This window comes from Eucyclogobius newberryi, unplaced genomic scaffold (genome assembly GCF_026437365.1).
Source record: "Eucyclogobius newberryi isolate DKJ021-1_F unplaced genomic scaffold, fEucNew1.0.hap1 SCAF_13, whole genome shotgun sequence".
Classification (NCBI taxonomy): Eukaryota; Metazoa; Chordata; class Actinopteri; order Gobiiformes; family Gobiidae; genus Eucyclogobius; species Eucyclogobius newberryi.
The window spans coordinates 38,453,310-38,472,572 of NW_027315757.1; the positions used below are offsets into that span (position 1 = coordinate 38,453,310).

General features: G+C 48.1%; 1 protein-coding gene and 2 non-coding genes across 3 annotated transcripts; all 3 read right to left on the minus strand.

Moving 5' to 3' along the window:
• Positions 1 to 252: 252 nt before the first annotated feature.
• On the minus strand, positions 253 to 4,857 carry rpl3 (ribosomal protein L3). Its single transcript, XM_072443811.1, has 10 exons — positions 4,788 to 4,857; positions 3,832 to 4,024; positions 3,182 to 3,350; positions 2,627 to 2,762; positions 1,872 to 2,058; positions 1,378 to 1,538; positions 1,006 to 1,107; positions 833 to 928; positions 624 to 743; positions 253 to 342 (listed from the first exon to the last, which is right to left on the minus strand). Exons 1-10 carry the CDS (start codon positions 4,788 to 4,790, stop codon positions 298 to 300), a joined length of 1,212 nt encoding a protein of 403 aa, XP_072299912.1. The 5' UTR covers positions 4,791 to 4,857; the 3' UTR covers positions 253 to 297.
• Positions 418 to 545, minus strand: LOC140358856 (small nucleolar RNA SNORA54). Its single transcript, XR_011926739.1, has one exon. It is a non-coding gene; the product is annotated as a small nucleolar RNA SNORA54 (small nucleolar RNA).
• LOC140358859 (small nucleolar RNA U83B) lies at positions 2,464 to 2,558 on the minus strand. Its single transcript, XR_011926742.1, has one exon. It is a non-coding gene; the product is annotated as a small nucleolar RNA U83B (small nucleolar RNA).
• Positions 4,858 to 19,263: the final 14,406 nt, after the last annotated feature.

A 19,263-nucleotide genomic window follows, 5' to 3' on the forward strand; every position in this document is an offset into this window, starting at 1 on the left:
TGTTTCGATGGAGTTTACAGTTACTACTGGCAGAATATAGTCATTTCACTAGAACATGAGGAAACTCATTTAAACTGCCAAAATGTAATGTTTTAGAACAAAGTGTTCCAAATCGTCAGAATATTTTAGATCTAAATACACAGAACTCACATTAAAAGGTTCCTCAGATCATTCATTTCATAAATGCTTAAAATGTCGAGTTCGGACTAAGACGTCACAAATGTAGTTTTATATTTTAAAAAAAGAGAACAGTGAAGGTTTTTTTTTTTATTAAATGAACTCTGAGTGACAAACTCTTTATGCCGTCTCGTCCTTGGAAATTCGGTCCTTCTTCAGTGGTCCCTGCAGACGAAAGAGTTTAGATTTAGCACACCATGCAGCAGTTCAGAGCGTCGGGGTCACGAGTTTAGAGCGTCGGGGTGTTTCCAGAGAGTGAACAGGGGGCGCGCACATGAACACGCCCCCCTGCCTCACTGGAGCTCACTATGGCACTGGAATGGAACCAGAGTTCACACTGGATCTGAACCAGGTTACGAACAGTGCAGTACAGTCCAAAGTACACCAGCGCAGTACTCAGTCCAAAGTACACCAGCGCAGTACTCAGTCCAAAGTACACTACTCACCATAAACGCCTTCTTCTCCTCCATGGTCTGGAAGCGGCCGTGACCGAATTTGGACGTGGTGTCGATGAACTTCAGGTCGATCTTCTCGAGGGCGCGGCGGCTGCTCTGGACCAGGAGAGACTGACAAAGAGGGTTTAGAGCGCCACCTCATGGTCAAAGACCAGTAACACAACCCTGTGATTATTTGGCCTGCAGAGAAAAGCTCGTACCTTGCGCAGGGTCAGCACCCTCTTCTTGGTCCCGACCACACAACCTTTGATCATGACAAAGTCGTTGGTCACATCTCCGTAGTGAACAAATCCACCCTTAAAAGGACAAAGTGTGAGTCGCAGCCGTTTGAGCGCTTCTGGACATTAAAGCGTGGACATGAGTCTGGACTGACCAGAGGGTTGATGCTCTTGTTGGACAGGTCGTACTCGGTGGAGGCGTTGTTCTTCACCAGTTTTCCCTCCTTCTGGTGGTAGCCCTTGCCGATCTTGTAGATCTGAAACAACACGTTTCTTCAGAATGACTAGGTCCTTTCTAAACTAAAACATGTTGGACGTGTGACATTTCATATTCGGTCAAGTTTACTCATGAAGGTCATAGGTCAGACCTTCACAGGACCCGATGACTTGAGGCCACTTTGATCTAAGGTTTGGGGGCTGCGCTCAGGGATCGACATTCAGCAGGGGCTGGAGCCCGTTCTGTCCGCCCGTCGAGAGACTCATCACAGCAGACTGGACAATGACGGTCAGACGGTGTGTAAACTGACCTTCTTGTTGATCTCTGTGCGGTGGTGGTAGCCCTTCTGCCCGGCGCGAGCCACAGAGAACGCCACACGAGCCGGATGCCAGGCGCCGATGCACGCCACTTTACGCAGACCACGATGAGTCTTACGAGGAAGCTTCTTTGTGTGCCAACGACTGGTCACTCCTGCAACAGGAAAGGTCATGAGCGAAGGGACGTCACGGCTGCAAGTGACCCCCCCCCCCGCCCCAGAGGGACGTCACAGAGGTCAGAGAATCAGGGTCACATGGGTAGAGTGCAGGCGGGTGTTTCCAGAGAGTGAACACGCCCCCCTGCCTCACTGGAGCTCACTATGGCACTGGAATGGAACCAGAGTTCACACTGGATCTGAACCAGGTTACCAACAGTGCAGTACAGTCCAAAGTACACCAACAGTGTTTATTGGACAGATTCTTTTAGTCCAAGGTCAGGTCAGGGTTGGACCATACCCTTTTACCCAGGGTCAGGGCTCGACCTTACCCTTGTATCCGTGTCCTTTGGTGACCCCGATGACGTCGATCATCTCGTCCTGCACAAACACGTTGGTGATGGGAATGGCCTGCTCCAGTTTCTCTCTGGCCCAGTCCACTTTGTCTGGGATGGAGCCTCCGTTCAGCTGGACCTCCATCAGGTGAGACTTCTTCTGCTTCAGCGGCAGCAGACGCATCTGGACAGCAGAGGACACTTTAGCTTCACTGACCAGGACAGATTATAAATGTACTTTACTGCTGCAGCAACATCACGCTCCTTTTAACAGTCAAACCGTTTTAAAATTAGGGGTGGGCAAGGGCCATATTTGAATCCAGGAGTGTAGCGGAGGGCCGCAAATTATTTTTCAGCAACTATAGGCTACAGAATTAGTCAATTCATTTCACATCGTCTTTATGAAGGATACGAGTGCAGATCGATGCCTACGGGCATTTTAAATATTACTTTGCATGTTTGGCAGGCCAGATTATAAAGACAAAAGGGCCATATGTGGCACGCGGGCCGTAGTTTGCCCACCCCTGGTTCAAATACCCCTCAGCACGACTAAAACATCTAATCATCTGCCTCTTTTAGTCGTGCTCAGGTGAAGTCTCAGAAGGAAGGCAGCATGGAAATGATCCTCATGGTTCTCGGGCGCCACGCCTGACGCAGATTTCCATGTCTTCATCACAGACTGACCACAGCAATGACTGGACTAAAGCGGTCTTAACGGCCCTCAGTGTGGGGGATGGGCGTTCCAGACTGACCTGCGTGTGGGCGATGATGCGGACCACCTGGCAGTACTTCTTCATGGCGTTAAAGTCTTTCTCCAGCTGCTTCTTGCCGTCATCGTCCTGCCATTTCTTGCAGTACTTGGTGAAGGCCTTCTTCTTGGACTTGTACCTGGTCCAGAGCGGGACAGAAGCAGAGTTTGGCACAGGTCCTTCATGGCCTCAGACCAGAGGAAGGGCCATGTGCAGCGCCGCTCGCCCCTGTCCGTCAGGACCAAGGGGCATCATTGGCTCAAGTTTCCGCTCATGGCTCGGCTTCTAAGAAGCACTTTCCATCGGCCAGAGGAGCGCGGAGCTCGTCAGGACGAGCCTGAGAGGAGCTGCCACAGGGGCCACCGGGGTTAGACTGGCTCATCAGACTGCTCAGAGGTCAGACGTCTCAGAGGTCATCAGACGTTGCTCAGAGGTCATCAGACGTTGCTCAGAGGTCATCAGACTGCTCAGAGGTCATCAGACTGCTCAGAGGTCATCAGACTGCTCAGAGGTCATCAGACTGCTTCACACTGCAGTCACATCAGGCACTAGACTCACCAGTTCTGGTAGAAGCGGCGCTTGCACTCGTCGCTGATGTGCTCGGCGAAGATGGTCTTGAAGGTGCGCAGACCTCTGGGCGTGTTCACGTAGCCCACCACACCAACCACGACCATGGGCGGAGTCTCCACGATGGTCACAGCCTCCACAACCTCCTTCTTGTTCACCTCTGCAAGACAAAGCCTCAGGGGTCAGTCTGGCCCCAGGTCAGATCCAGAGATAGTTAGTTTGAGGCGTGCGCTCAGTGCTCGACATTCAGCAGGGGCCGGGGCCCGTTCTGTCCGCCCGTCGAGAGGCTCATCACTGCTGACACTTTTGACCCGACGTGGAAGAGGCGCAAAACCAGGTTAGAATTAAACTAGAGCAAAACGCAAGTTTAAACTTATGTATTAATTACTTAAATTATGTATGAAAATACTTGACATCAGGACATTTAATGCCAAGAAACTCAGATGAGAATTGCTAACAACAATTTGGTCCAGTTTATTTTTTAACTCAAATTAAACTAGTTTGGATTATTTCAGCCATTTGTACTTGTCAATCATTTTGACAATTCAGTCTTTGAGTGACACATAAAAGCTCACACATTTTACTGTAAAGTTTTCTGTACTCTTCACCCTCCCCCTAAAGGTCACTGAGAGGTCACTCACTGGAGCCGGGCCGGTCCACCTCCCTCACGATATGGGTCATGCCGGCCTTGTAGCCCAGGAAGGCCGTCAGGTGCACGGGTTTGCTGGGGTCGTCTTTGGGGAAGCTCTTGGCCTTTCCACGGTGACGCCGGCTCCTCTTGCGAGGCAGGAAGCCCAAAGAGCCGTGACGAGGAGCCGAGAACTTACGGTGGGACTGAGGACAGAAGGACGGGACAGGGCGTGAGGACAGAAGGAGGAGAGGACAGAAGGACGGGACAGGGCGCGAGGACAGAAGGACGAGAGGACAGAAGGAGGAGACAGGGCGCGAGGACAGAAGGACGGGACAGGGCGCGAGGACAGAAGGACGGGACAGGGCGCGAGGACAGAAGGACGGGACAGGGCGCAAGGACAGAAGGACGGGACAGGGCGCAAGGACGGGACAGGGCGCGAGGACAGAAAGACGGGACGAGAGAGACGAGGACGGGACAGGGCGAGAGAGAAGACAGGACACATAAGTTGACTCTACAGTAACAGAACAGGACACACCTTGATGTCCATAAAAAGCTCCAAATCATAAAATCTGTCGTTAAAAGTCCGTAACTTCACACGTGATCTACATGTGCCGCCGGGTCACGTGCTCGCTACGTGGAGGCGCTTGTTAGCACACGAGCTAACGGCTACTTTACGGCATTTCTCTAAACTAAAACAACCATTAACAAAGAGAATCATTTTTATTTCAATGGACAGTTAAAAGTGCAATAGCGCGGACATTTTGTGCTCGCTGCGTGTGAATGCGACACAACGTCCATCGTGCCGTTTTCAAACACATTTAGCATGAAATATGAGGCGTAAAAGAAGTAAAACCAAAGCCTGACGCGGACCGAGGCGTGAACAGAGGATAAACGTGGAGGATGCAGAGGATAAACGTGGAGGATGCAGAGGATAAACGGCGGATGCAGCGCGAGGATGACACTCACCATTTTGTCGCCGGTCCGATCGAAAAGAGAGTAAACAGCGGAAGACAGCGCTTTATATACATGCCCAGGTATCGCGAGATGTGGCGAGAGCAGGAAAGTATCGCGAGTTGTGGCGATGCAGGCCTGTGCTGCAGTACTGCTTAAGACCACTAGATGTCTCTGTTTGAGTCAGTTAAGTTAATTGTAGAATTTTAAAAATGTGTGTCGTCATATTGAATTAAAGGTGTAATGGACGATTTTTCGGCGATTTGAGAACTTAGACTCCCCCCGTGCGCATGCAATACCATCATGTTCATGTGCAATACTGAATCAACCATGTGCAATACCATCATGTTCATGTGCAATACTGAATCAACCATGTGCAATACCATCATGTTCATGTGCAATACTGAATCAACCATGTGCAATACCATCATGTTCATGTGCAATACTGAATCAACCATGTGCAATACCATCATGTTCATGTGCAATACTGAATCAACCATGTGCAATACCATCATGTTCATGTGCAATACTGAATCAACCATGTGCAATACCATCATGTTCATGTGCAATACTGAATCAACCATGTGCAATACCATCATGTTCATGTGCAATACTGAATCAACCATGTGCAATACCATCATGTTCATGTGCAATACTGAATCAACCATGTGCAATACCATCATGTTCATGTGCAATACTGAATCAACCATGTGCAATACCATCATGTTCATGTGCAATACTGAATCAACCATGTGCAATACCATCATGTTCATGTGCAATACTGAATCAACCATGTGCAATACCATCATGTTCATGTGCAATACTGAATCAACCATGTGCAATACCATCATGTTCATGTGCAATACTGAATCAACCATGTGCAATACCATCATGTTCATGTGCAATACTGAATCAACCATGTGCAATACCATCATGTTCATGTGCAATACTGAATCAACCATGTGCAATACCATCATGTTCATGTGCAATACTGAATCAACCATGTGCAATACCATCATGTTCATGTGCAATACTGAATCAACCATGTGCAATACCATCATGTTCATGTGCAATACTGAATCAACCATGTGCAATACCATCATGTTCATGTGCAATACTGAATCAACCATGTGCAATACCATCATGTTCATGTGCAATACTGAATCAACCATGTGCAATACCTGCAAATAAGAGTGTTCTATTTTGTTTTTCATACGGTTTACTTACCTGCTAATCGTATTACCTAGTCTTTTGCTGGCTATTTTTACTTTATTATTATTATTATTATTATTATTTTTATTTTTTTATTCTATTATCATTATTTTATTGTTATCTGATTTTTTTATTTTTATTATCTATTTTATTTTATTTCCCCCCTCCATTCCCTATTAAGATAGGAGAGGAGTTTTGTTCATAAGAGTTTTTTGCCACTCCCCCGTGCGCGTGCCCCCCGTGCGCGTGCCCCCCGTGCACATGCCACTCCCCCGTGCGCGTGCCACTCCCCCGTGCGCGTGCCACTCCCCCGTGCGCGTGCCACTCCCCCGTGCGCGTGCCACTCCCCCGTGCGCGTGCCACTCCCCCGTGCGCGTGCCACTCCCCCGTGCGCGTGCCACTCCCCCGTGCGCGTGCCACTCCCCCGTGCGCGAGCCACTCCCCCGTGCGCGTGCCACTCCCCCGTGCGCGTGCCACTCCCCCGTGCTCGTGCCACTCCCCCGTGCGCGTGCCACTCCCCCGTGCGCGTGCCACTCCCCCGTGCGCGTGCCACTCCCCCGTGCTCGTGCCACTCCCCCGTGTGGACTGATACAACACACATGCGTTTGTTTATTAGTGCGACGGATCACATCATCTCTCGTCTGCGTAGATTTCCGTCTCTTCTGAGCTTGAACTGTCTTCATTTTGTCCCGTCACTGAGGGGACTATATTATGATAGATCCATGCGCTTAGACACAGGGAAACATGCTGCTCTTATGAGAACGAGCTCTGCGGGTGAACCAGGCTCTGCGGGTGAACGAGGCTCTGCAGGTGAACGAGGCTCTGCAGGTGAACCAGGCTCTGCGGGTGAACCAGGCTCTGCGGGTGAACCAGGCTCTGCGGGTGAACCAGGCTCTGCGGGTGAACAAGGCTCTGCGGGTGAACGAGGCTCTGCGGGTGAACGAGGCTCTGCGGGTGAACGAGGCTCTGCAGGTGAACCAGGCTCTGCAGGTGAACCAGGCTCTGCGGGTGAACCAGGCTCTGCGGGTGAACCAGGCTCTGCAGGTGAACGAGGCTCTGCAGGTGAACGAGGCTCTGCAGGTGAACCAGGCTCTGCAGGTGAACCAGGCTCTGCAGGTGAACCAGGCTCTGCAGGTGAACCAGGCTCTGCAGGTGAACCAGGCTCTGCAGGTGAACGAGGCTCTGCGGGTGAACGAGGCTCTGCAGGTGAACGAGGCTCTGCGGGTGAACCAGGCTCTGCAGGTGAACGAGGCTCTGCGGGTGAACCAGGCTCTGCGGGTGAACCAGGCTCTGCGGGTGAACGAGGCTCTGCGGGTGAACCAGGCTCTGCAGGTGAACCAGGCTCTGCGGGTGAACGAGGCTCTGCAGGTGAACCAGGCTCTGCAGGTGAACCAGGCTCTGCAGGTGAACCAGGCTCTGCAGGTGAACCAGGCTCTGCAGGTGAACGAGGCTCTGCAGGTGAACCAGGCTCTGCAGGTGAACCAGGCTCTGCAGGTGAACCAGGCTCTGCAGGTGAACGAGGCTCTGCAGGTGAACCAGGCTCTGCAGGTGAACCAGGCTCTGCAGGTGAACCAGGCTCTGCAGGTGAACCAGGCTCTGCAGGTGAACCAGGCTCTGCAGGTGAACCAGGCTCTGCAGGTGAACGAGACTCTGCAGGTGAACCAGGCTCTGCAGGTGAACCAGGCTCTGCAGGTGAACGAGACTCTGCAGGTGAACGAGGCTCTGCAGGTGAACCAGGCTCTGCAGGTGAACGAGACTCTGCAGGTGAACGAGGCTCTGCAGGTGAGCAGTAGGTGCGTTTTATGATTGATACGTGGCAGGACTATTCGGCCGTCCACGCCACGAGGAAATAAGACTCAGATTTGGGCAAAAAAAAACGTCCATTCAAGCTTTAAGTTCAGTCGTTGTTGTATTTATGTCATGGAATCAGACATACACCGATGCTATTCCTTAACACATCGAGAACACAATTCAACCTAGAATATGAAACGACACAGAAACATCAGACATTTGTATGGCATGCATGGGAGAAAACGCGGGGACTGATCACGCAAGCTGTGGTAAGCAGCCTGCGTGATCCTCCTGCGTCTCACCCCGTTTTTTCCCATGCTGGTTGGTTTTATTAGATATTCTGGAATAGGCGGGTCACATTTCTCATTGGTCAGCCTCACATCAAGGCACTTGGTATTTTTCCGTAGAGATCAAGCCTTGGGTAAACATTACCCAGACTCCTCTGGGTTATCACCCCCCCTAGGGTAAACATCCTTTGGCCATCTTTACGACCCCTTCACAAATCCAGTTTGTCACACACCCGTTCTTCTCTTAGACTAATGATGCAGATAATATATCACTATTATGCAGATAAAATACATCACAGAAATATAATCATATATTCACATTTTATCACATTTCCCTCCTGTTTATCAAAGCATTAGTCTACTGTCTCATATGCCAAACATATCATTCTTTTCAGTTTTCAACATGTCTTTCATATTGGTGTTAAAATGACACTTTTACACTCAAAAAGTTTATGCACGGTTCTCAACATTGAACACATTTCTTTTCTCTCGGCCCACAATATGTCTACTGCATTACTGTCCTATATTTTTAGTCAGATTGGTCAATCTCTGTAATTTGACAAACAGACAGTTTATCTTGTCTATAATTTTGTGCGGTGTGATGGGAAATATAGAAGTACAAGCGGAAAGCCCTTAAACCCGCTGCTCTCTGGTCAGTCAGTTTGACTCGTCAGGGACCTCTGAACACCCCAATAACATCAAATACGTTGTATCAGGTGCTACTGGAACCAGACTGTCCACTAACCTCTCGACCTTGACCCTGCGGTATGGTTCTGGGTGATGCTGGTCACAAAAGAGACATAGGCACAACGTCCTAGTCCCTTTGTTTCCAAGCCCTCAGCACTGTGTCTCCACACCACCATACGTCCTCTCTTGGTTCCTTAAGAGACCTCCTCCCGCTGCTCGCTTCGATCACACCTATGACACATATGAACTGGTACATTTCCCATCTCAATTCATAATCTCATGAACATTACATGTAGTGATGTTGTAGCAGATAAAAAACTCTCAGTTAGTGCAAACAACAGTGGCTGTATAATATGCCATTGTGTTTCTTCAGCTACTGTCATGTCAATTATACATTGTACATTAAACATTTCACATTACACATTTCATAACCTTTCATGTTGATCACTTATTTTCTTCCCTCTATATTCCATTTCTGTGTATGTTGATCGATTGTCCCTCTTGTCCTGATTGTCCCAATTGTATAATACAGGTGTTCAGCACCCATATTACCGTCATCACTTGATGATGATAACTCGTTGATTCTTTTTCACAGAGTATGGTACTCTGCGCACCGTAGCCTCTGTCTCTCGTTCATTGTAGCAGAGTATAGTACTTTGCGTACTGTAGAATCTCTGTCTGTTGTCTCTGCATACAAAAACGAAGAATACAAACGAAGTCCTGCGTCTGCGATGTTATGGATCTGGTGCTGTGTTGTCCAGACATTTCTCTCACTTTCCCATGAGAGCACCCATGTTCTCGTCCCTCCAATGGTCGGTGTGAGGACGACACGGTGTGGCTCCGTCCACTGGCTGTCCCACTTGGATTGTCTCTGTAAACACCACATCTCCAACACGTTCTCTGTGGTGATAAACAAAGTCTTTTCGACAATTCAGTGCATTTCAAACAGTTTTCTTGTTTACAATTTTTTTTTTTGTAATTATTGATTCGGAATATTTGTTTACACGTACATATCCCCCCTTTTTGAGATATTGAATTCCCATTTCTCAAACTACTACATTTAAACAAAATTAAATAATCCAGATAGTTTACAACGTTCACTAATCCAAGATGTAATCAAGGAAGAGATGGAATTGCGTCTGTCTTCCACTCCGCAATGTCACCTCTTGACCTTTCACAGGTCAGTGGTCACATCCCTGGCTGAGCCCCCCCTTCCACGGCGCTGGGCCCCCACCCTGTGTGTCCAATCAGTCTATGTGTGTAATCTTACACTGCCAAACCTGTAACTTGTAAATCTGTTTTACCACCATTTGTTTCAAACTCCAAATGTTTCAAACTCTAAATGTTTCAAACTCTAAAAGTTTCAAACTCTAAATGTCTCAAACTCTAAATGTTTGGTCTCCACGTGTGCGCGCGTATGTATGTGTGTGTATGTATGTGCAATACAAATACATCAAACAATAATAATTATCTCAATAATTCCCCCGTTGAGCTGGCCATAAGGGTCAGTTCACAACTAAGAATTCTTCACATAATTAATAATTTCACATCTCCTCTGTGGGTGTGGCCTGAATAAAATCACACATCTAATGTAATATGTGCTAATCTTCTATATGTGCTTCAGGTGAGTTTCAAACTCAATCTCTCACACCTGCTCATGTGGTGCTTTACAAACATTGTGTATTAGTTTGTTCTAGCAAGTCTATATGTGTATTAACAAATCAAAACGATCCTAAACCTTCCCCTTGTACATAAGGCACATCATTTTATCAGTCTAACCATCTCTTGCCTCCGTCCTGAGTCCTATAATGTTTAAGTCCTGTTATCACTGGTTTTCATAACTTCTATAACGTCTAAATTTAGATGATATTGTCTTATTTAAATCTATTCAATTCTTGATGAATCTCCACAATCCTTCAGGTATTTACTTTAGAATGTCAAATTCTTTCGCTGTTAATTTTAACTTTTCCCTATTACTCATCAATCAACCCTCCCCCTGAGGTGTTGCCGTTGATACTCAAAGATAACAACATCTGCTCCATCCTGAGTCCTCCAGATTCTTTGCCAGTCAATAGCCCCTTATCTCTGACTATCTTTTATGACTTGGTGTCGTTTGCCTTTAGTTAATGACCCATTCATGTCTTTCCAAGGAGGACATCGGACGTCACTATTTAACTTATTCCCTCACTTACGTCTACATCGCAATACGAGGTTTCCTCATGATAATACAAATAAATAAGTTACTGATATAACTTTTACTATCCCTTTACTTACTGCCCATTCTACTCCTATGTCCAAAAACATCAGTAGTCACTCATTTACCCATATTATCACTCCCAGGCCCGTGCCTGCATTTTATTCTAAATTTAAAAACACTTCTGTCTTTTTGTCCTGTACTTTCATCTAGTCATGCATTAAGTCCAAAAAGATAATTTTCCGTCAAGTCCAATAATAAAACAAAACAAAACAAAACGTAGCTTTGTTCTGTGCACTCAAAAAACACGATACCATAAAAACACAACTTTTGTCTTCTATGTCGGGGACAGGAAGTGTCCTGTCTGTGATCACATTCCCCCAAAATATTGGCCATCTATAAAAATCTGAATTCATCTTCATCTCTTATCAAATTTAATGAAATCTTTATAATTGATTGTTGTCAATCAAACAAAACCCTTAAATTTGTTCTACAGAGCTCTCATTAACTAAAATTTAAAACCAGCTGAGTTTAGCTTTACTTATTTCATCAGTTCAGAGCGTCCTCTGAGCTGCTTTCCCCTCTCCTGCCTTGTTGACCCCCCTTATCTCCCCCTCTCTGCCACGTCATCTGAGCACGCTGGAAGTCTCCCTCCAAAATCCTCTTATGACTTTTCCTTTGTCTTTTTTACAGTTTGGGGTGATAATTTTGGCATTATTTGGTCTCGGTCGTCTGAGAGAAATGCTACTTGCTTTACAGTCACGTCATATCTCAAGCTTCTAGTAGAATTTCTTATTGATTTTCCACCGGAGATAATGCTAGGTGTTTAAAGATTCACCCGTGACTGCAAATTTTAGATCTCTCAGAATAACGCCTTGTGACCCTTGTATGATTAATTGTGATTCTCACACTCGTTAGTGAATCACTTATTAATCCTCATTCACACATTCACACTTCTCTCTTACTTACTTCGCTCGTGCACAGCGCTTACATTCACACATATTTCCTCAGTAATATTAAACTGGGTATTTCCTCAGTAATACCTAACTGCGTATTTCCTCAGTAATATGAAACTGGGTATTTCCTCAGTAATACCTAACTGCCTAAAATATTTCCTCAGTAATATGAAACTGGGTATTTCCTCAGTAATACCTAACTGCCTAAAATATTTCCTCAGTAATATGAAACTGGGTATTTCCTCAGTAATACCTAACTGCGCATAAAAGCATACAATATTTTTCCAGTAAATATCAAACTAATGCATAAAAACGTTTTATGGCTAACTCTTTTTCACACACAATGTTTTGTCTGACCTTCTTTGTCGCCTGTGTTCTCCTGCTGCTTCGAAACGACGCGCTCTCCTCGCGGAGACTGAGGTGCGATGGGCGGCCACGGGAAAAGTGGACTTCCTTTTAGCTGTGCACAGACTTCACAGATTCACCCGTCAATCTCCGCGAAGGGGCTGCTTGTCATCCGGCTCGAAGGACCAGAAAATGTCATGGAATTAGACATACACCCGATGCTATTCCTTAACACATAGAGAACACAATTCAACTTAGAATATGAAACGACACAGAAACATCAGACATTTGTGTGGCATGCATGGGAGAAAACGCGGGGACTGTGTCAGCCAAGCCGTTGTAAGGAGCCTGGCTGACCCTCCTGCGTCTCACCCCCGCGTCTCACCCCGTTTTTTTCCCATGCTGGTTGGTTTTATTAGATATTCTGGAATAGGCGGGTCACATTTCTCATTGGTCAGCCTCACATCAAGGCACTTGGTATTTTTCCGTAGAGATCAAGCCTTGGGTAAACATTACCCAGATTCGTCTGGGTTATCACCCCCCCTAGGGTAAACATCCTTTGGCCATCTTTACGACCCCTTCACAAATCCAGTTTGTCACACACCCGTTCTTCTCTTAGACTAATGATGCAGATAATATATCACTATTATGCAGATAAAATACATCACAGAAATATAATCATATATTCACATTTTATCACAATTTATTATCTTCGTGACCGAGAAAGTCTCCTCCAACTCGAGTTTGATCCTCTCATTTTCAAACTCATTATAAACACTTATAATTCACATCGTGAACATAAACTCACTAATGTCTTCTTTTATTAGCACATTTATAACAGAGCATTGTTTAAGGCAAAGAGCCGTAATAACAAGCTTTCATTTGTGAATAATTTACATTAATTGTTTACAGCAAACGCACAATTAAACAAAATATAGGTCATTTCCTTATCATTGTTTATAATACGGCTTTTTCTCTTGAACATGCACGGAACAAATCTAGACTTTAATTTAGCGCTTAAGCAACGAGACTTTTAAATGTAGCTCCTAATAGTTCCATGTGGCCATTGCAATTGTCATGAATGACATGTTGTATTATGAATAATTAAGAACAGAGAGTTTATCTGGACAAATCAGACTTTGTGATCAATTCTCTTCAAAAAAAAGGCTCATCTCATCTGGAAAGACCACAAAATCTCAACTTTACTGGTGGTTTCAGTGAATTTTAGGAACAGTTGCCAAATTTGAGACAAAGTTTTGGACAAAAAGGCGCCTTGGTTCTGCACTTTTGTGTTGAATACACTCCAGAAACTGTGTAACCCTCCAGAACACTAGACCCACTGGTGTAACCCTCCAGAACACTAGACCCACTGGTGTGACCCTCCAGAACACTAGACCCACTGGTGTAACCCTCCAGAACACTAGACCCACTGGTGTGACCCTCCAGAACACTAGACCCACTGGTGTGACCCTCCAGAACACTAGACCCACTGGTGTGACCCTCCAGAACACTAGATCCACTGGTGTGACCCTCCAGAACACGAGACCATCTGGTGTGACCCTCCAGAACACTAGACCCACTGGTGTGACCCTCCAAAACACTAGACCCACTGGGGTAACCCTCCAGAACACTAGACCCACTGGTGTGACCCTCCAGAACACTAGACCCACTGGTGTGACCCTCCAGAACACGAGACCCACTGGTGTGACCCTCCAGAACACTAGACCCACTGGTGTGACCCTCCAGAACACGAGACCCACTTGACCCACTGGTGTGACCCTCCAGAACACTAGACCCACTGGTGTGACCTTCCAGAACACTAGACCCACTGGTGTGACCCTCCAGAACACTAGATCCACTGGTGTGACCCTCCAGAACACTAGACCCACTGGTGTGACCCTCCAGAACACTAGACCCACTGGTGTGACCTTCCAGAACACTAGACCCACTGGTGTGACCCTCCAGAACACTAGATCCACTGGTGTGACCCTCCAGAACACTAGATCCACTGGTGTAACCCTCCAGAACACTAGACCCACTGGTGTAACCCTCCAGAACACTAGATCCACTGGTGTAACCCTCCAGAACACGAGACCCACTGGTGTGACCCTCCAGAACACTAGACCCACTGGTGTGACCTTCCAGAACACTAGATCCACTGGTGTAACCCTCCAGAACACTAGATCCACTGGTGTAACCCTCCAGAACACTAGACCCACTGGTGTGACCCTCCAGAACACGAGACCCACTGGTGTGACCCTCCAGAACACTAGACCCACTGGTATAACCCTCCAGAACACGAGACCCACTGGTGTAACCCTCCAGAACACTAGACCCACTGGTGTGACCCTCCAGAACACTAGACCCACTGGTGTGACCCTCCAGAACACGAGACCCACTGGACCCACTGGTGTGACCCTCCAGAACACTAGACCCACTGGTGTGACCTTCCAGAACACTAGATCCACTGGTGTAACCCTCCAGAACACTAGATCCACTGGTGTAACCCTCCAGAACACTAGATCCACTGGTGTAACCCTCCAGAACACGAGACCCACTGGTGTAACCCTCCAGAACACGAGACCCACTGGAACCACTGGTGTGACCCTCCAGAACACTAGACCCACTGGTGTGACCCTCCAGAACATGAGACCCACTGGTGTAACCCTCCAGAACACGAGACCCACTGGACCCACTGGTGTGACCCTCCAGAACACTAGACCCACTGGTGTAACCCTCCAGAACACTAGACCCACTGGTGTGACCCTCCAGAACACTAGATCCACTGGTGTGACCCTCCAGAACACTAGATCCACTGGTGTGACCCTCCAGAACACTAGACCCACTGGTGTAACCCTCCAGAACACTAGACCCACTGGTGTGACCTTCCAGAACACTAGACCCACTGGAACCACTGGTGTGACCCTCCAGAACACTAGACCCACTGGTGTAACCCTCCAGAACACTAGACCCACTGGTGTAACCCTCCAGAACACGAGACCCACTGGAACCACTGGTGTGACCCTCCAGAACACTAGACCCACTGGTGTGACCCTCCAGAACACGAGACCCACTGGTGTAACCCTCCAGAACACGAGACCCACTGGACCCACTGGTGTGACCCTCCAGAACACTAGACCCACTGGTGTAACCCTCCAGAACACTAGACCCACTGGTGTGACCCTCCAGAACACTAGATCCACTGGTGTGACCCTCCAGAACACTAGATCCACTGGTGTAACCCTCCAGAACACTAGACCCACTGGACCCACTGGTGTAACCCTCCAGAACACTAGACCCACTGGTGTAACCCTCCAGAACACTAGACCCACTGGTGTGACCCTCCAGAACACTAGATCCACTGGTGTGACCCTCGAGAGTGAGGTCGTCGTTTAAGTGTGAGGAGCTTTAGCTTTGGTTCCAAGTGTCAAAGTAGTTTGTGTCGACATTCGTGCATCTGGCTCTTCTAAAACCCCCTGATGTCCAGTGTGTCCTGTGTGTCCAGTGTGTCCAGTGTGTCCAGTGTGTCCAGTGTGTCCTGTGTGTCCAGTGTGTCCAGTGTGTCCAGTGTGTCCAGTGTGTCCAGTGTGTCCAGTGTGTCCTGTGTGTCCTGTGTGTCCTGTGTGTCCTGTGTGTCCCGCTGGAGCGCGGCTGCTGCTGGACTGTAGGCGTGGTCCAGATGAAACAGCTCCAAACTGCTTCAAGACGAGTGACACAACGGAACATCAGAGGAAACTGTCCACGAGAGAAACAGCAGAACAGAGAACGTCTCGGAGAATGGTCGATATTCAAGTGTCTCCGTGAGTCCAGAGTCCAAAGCATAAGGTCACTCCTCACGATCACACTCCTCACGATCACACTCCTCACGATCACACTCCTCACGATCACACTCCTCACGAACACACTCCTCACGATCACACTCCTCACGATCACACTTCTCACGATCACACTCCTCACGATCACACTTCTCTCGATCACACTCCTCACGATCACACTCCTCACGATCACACTCCTCACGATCACACTCCTCACGATCACACTTCTCAGGATCACACTTCTCACGATCACACTCCTCACGATCACACCTCTCACGATCACACTCCTCACGATCACACTTCTCACGATCACACCTCTCACGATCACACTTCTCACGATCACACTCCTCACGATCACACCTCTCACGATCACACTCCTCACGATCACACTTCTCACGATCACACCTCTCACGATCACACTCCTCACGATCACACTTCTCAGGATCACACTTCTCACGATCACACTTCTCTCGATCACACTTCTCAGGATCACACTTCTCACGATCACACTCCTCACGATCACACCTCTCACGATCACACTCCTCACGATCACACTTCTCACGATCACACTCCTCACGATCACACCTCTCACGATCACACTTCTCACGATCACACTCCTCACGATCACACTTCTCACGATCACACTCCTCACGATCACACTCCTCACGATCACACTCCTCACGATCACACTCCTCACGATCACACTTCTCACGATCACACTCCTCACGATCACACTTCTCACGATCACACTTCTCACGATCAAACTTCTCACGATCACACTCCTCACGATCACACTTCTCACGATCACACTCCTCACGATCACACTCCTCACGATCACACTCCTCACGATCACACTCCTCACGATCACACTTCTCTCGATCACACTCCTCACGATCACACTCCTCACGATCACACTCCTCACGATCACACTCCTCACGATCACACTCCTCACGATCACACTTCTCTCGATCACACTCCTCACGATCACACTCCTCACGATCACACTCCTCACGATCACACTCCTCAGGATCACACTTCTCACGATCACACTTCTCAGGATCACACTCCTCACGATCACACTTCTCACGATCACACTCCTCACGATCACACTTCTCTCGATCACACTCCTCACGATCACACTTCTCACGATCACACTCCTCACGATCACACTCCTCACGATCACACTCCTCACGATCACACTTCTCTCGATCACACTTCTCACGATCACACTCCTCACGATCACACTTCTCTCGATCACACTCATCACGATCACACTTCTCACGATCACACTCCTCACGATCACACCTCTCACGATCACACTTCTCACGATCACACTCCTCACGATCACACTTCTCACGATCACACTCCTCACGATCACACTCCTCACGATCACACTCCTCACGATCACACTTCTCTCGATCACACTTCTCACGATCACACTCCTCACGATCACACTCCTCACGATCACACCTCTCACGATCACACTCCTCACGATCACACTCCTCACGATCACACTTCTCTCGATCACACTTCTCACGATCACACTCCTCACGATCACACTTCTCTCGATCACACTCCTCACGATCACACTTCTCACGATCACACTCCTCACGATCACACCTCTCACGATCACACTTCTCACGATCACACTCCTCACGATCACACTTCTCACGATCACACTCCTCACGATCACACCTCTCACGATCACACTTCTCACGATCACACTCCTCACGATCACACTTCTCACGATCACACTCCTCACGATCACACTCCTCACGATCACACTCCTCACGATCACACTTCTCTCGATCACACTCCTCACGATCACACCTCTCACGATCACACTTCTCACGATCACACTCCTCACGATCACACCTCTCACGATCACACTCCTCACGATCACACTCCTCACGATCACACTTCTCACGATCACACTCCTCACGATCACACTCCTCACGATCACACTCCTCACGATCACACTTCTCACGATCACACTTCTCACGATCACAATCCTCACGATCACACCTCTCACGATCACACTTCTCACGATCACACTCCTCACCATCACACTCCTCACGATCACACTCCTCACGATCACACTCCTCACGATCACACTCCTCAGGATCACACTTCTCACGATCACACTTCTCAGGATCACACTCCTCACGATCACACTTCTCACGATCACACTCCTCACGATCACACTCCTCACGATCACACTTCTCTCGATCACACTCCTCACGATCACACTTCTCACGATCACACTCCTCACGATCACACTCCTCACGATCACACCTCTCACGATCACACTCCTCACGATCACACTCCTCACGATCACACTCCTCACGATCACACTCCTCACGATCACACTTCTCTCGATCACACTCCTCACGATCACACTCCTCACGATCACACCTCTCACGATCACACTCCTCACGATCACACTTCTCACGATCACACTCCTCACGATCACACTCCTCACGATCACACTCCTCACGATCACACTCCTCACGATCACACTCCTCTCGATCACACTCCTCTCGATCACACCTCTCACGATCACACTCCTCACCATCACACTCCTCTCGATCACACTCCTCACGATCACACCTCTCACGATCACACTTCTCACGATCACACTCCTCACCATCACACTTCTCACGATCACACTTCTCACGATCACACTCCTCACGATCACACTCCTCACGATCACACTTCTCACGATCACACTCCTCACGATCACACTCCTCACGATCACACTCCTCACGATCACACTTCTCACGATCACACTTCTCACGATCACAATCCTCACGATCACACCTCTCACGATCACACTCCTCACGATCACACTCCTCACGATCACACTCCTCACGATCACACTTCTCACGATCACACTTCTCACGATCACAATCCTCACGATCACACCTCTCACGATCACACTTCTCACGATCACACTTCTCACGATCACACTCCTCACGATCACACTTCTCACGATCACACTCCTCACGATCACACTCCTCACGATCACACTTCTCACGATCACACTTCTCACGATCACACTTCTCACGATCACACTCCTCACCATCACACTCCTCACGATCACACTTCTCACGATCACACTTCTCACGATCACACTTCTCATTATCACACTCCTCATTATCACAAACAACTTCAATATTTGTTAAACATTTAGTTTATTGTGCA

Coding starts and splice junctions, on each gene's coding strand:
- rpl3 (XM_072443811.1), bottom strand. Junction 3,351..3,831: donor GGTGGACCGGCCCGGCTCCA/GTGAGTGACCTC, acceptor TTTGTCTTGCAG/AGGTGAACAAGAAGGAGGTT. Junction 2,763..3,181: donor CGCCGCTTCTACCAGAACTG/GTGAGTCTAGTG, acceptor GCTCTGGACCAG/GTACAAGTCCAAGAAGAAGG.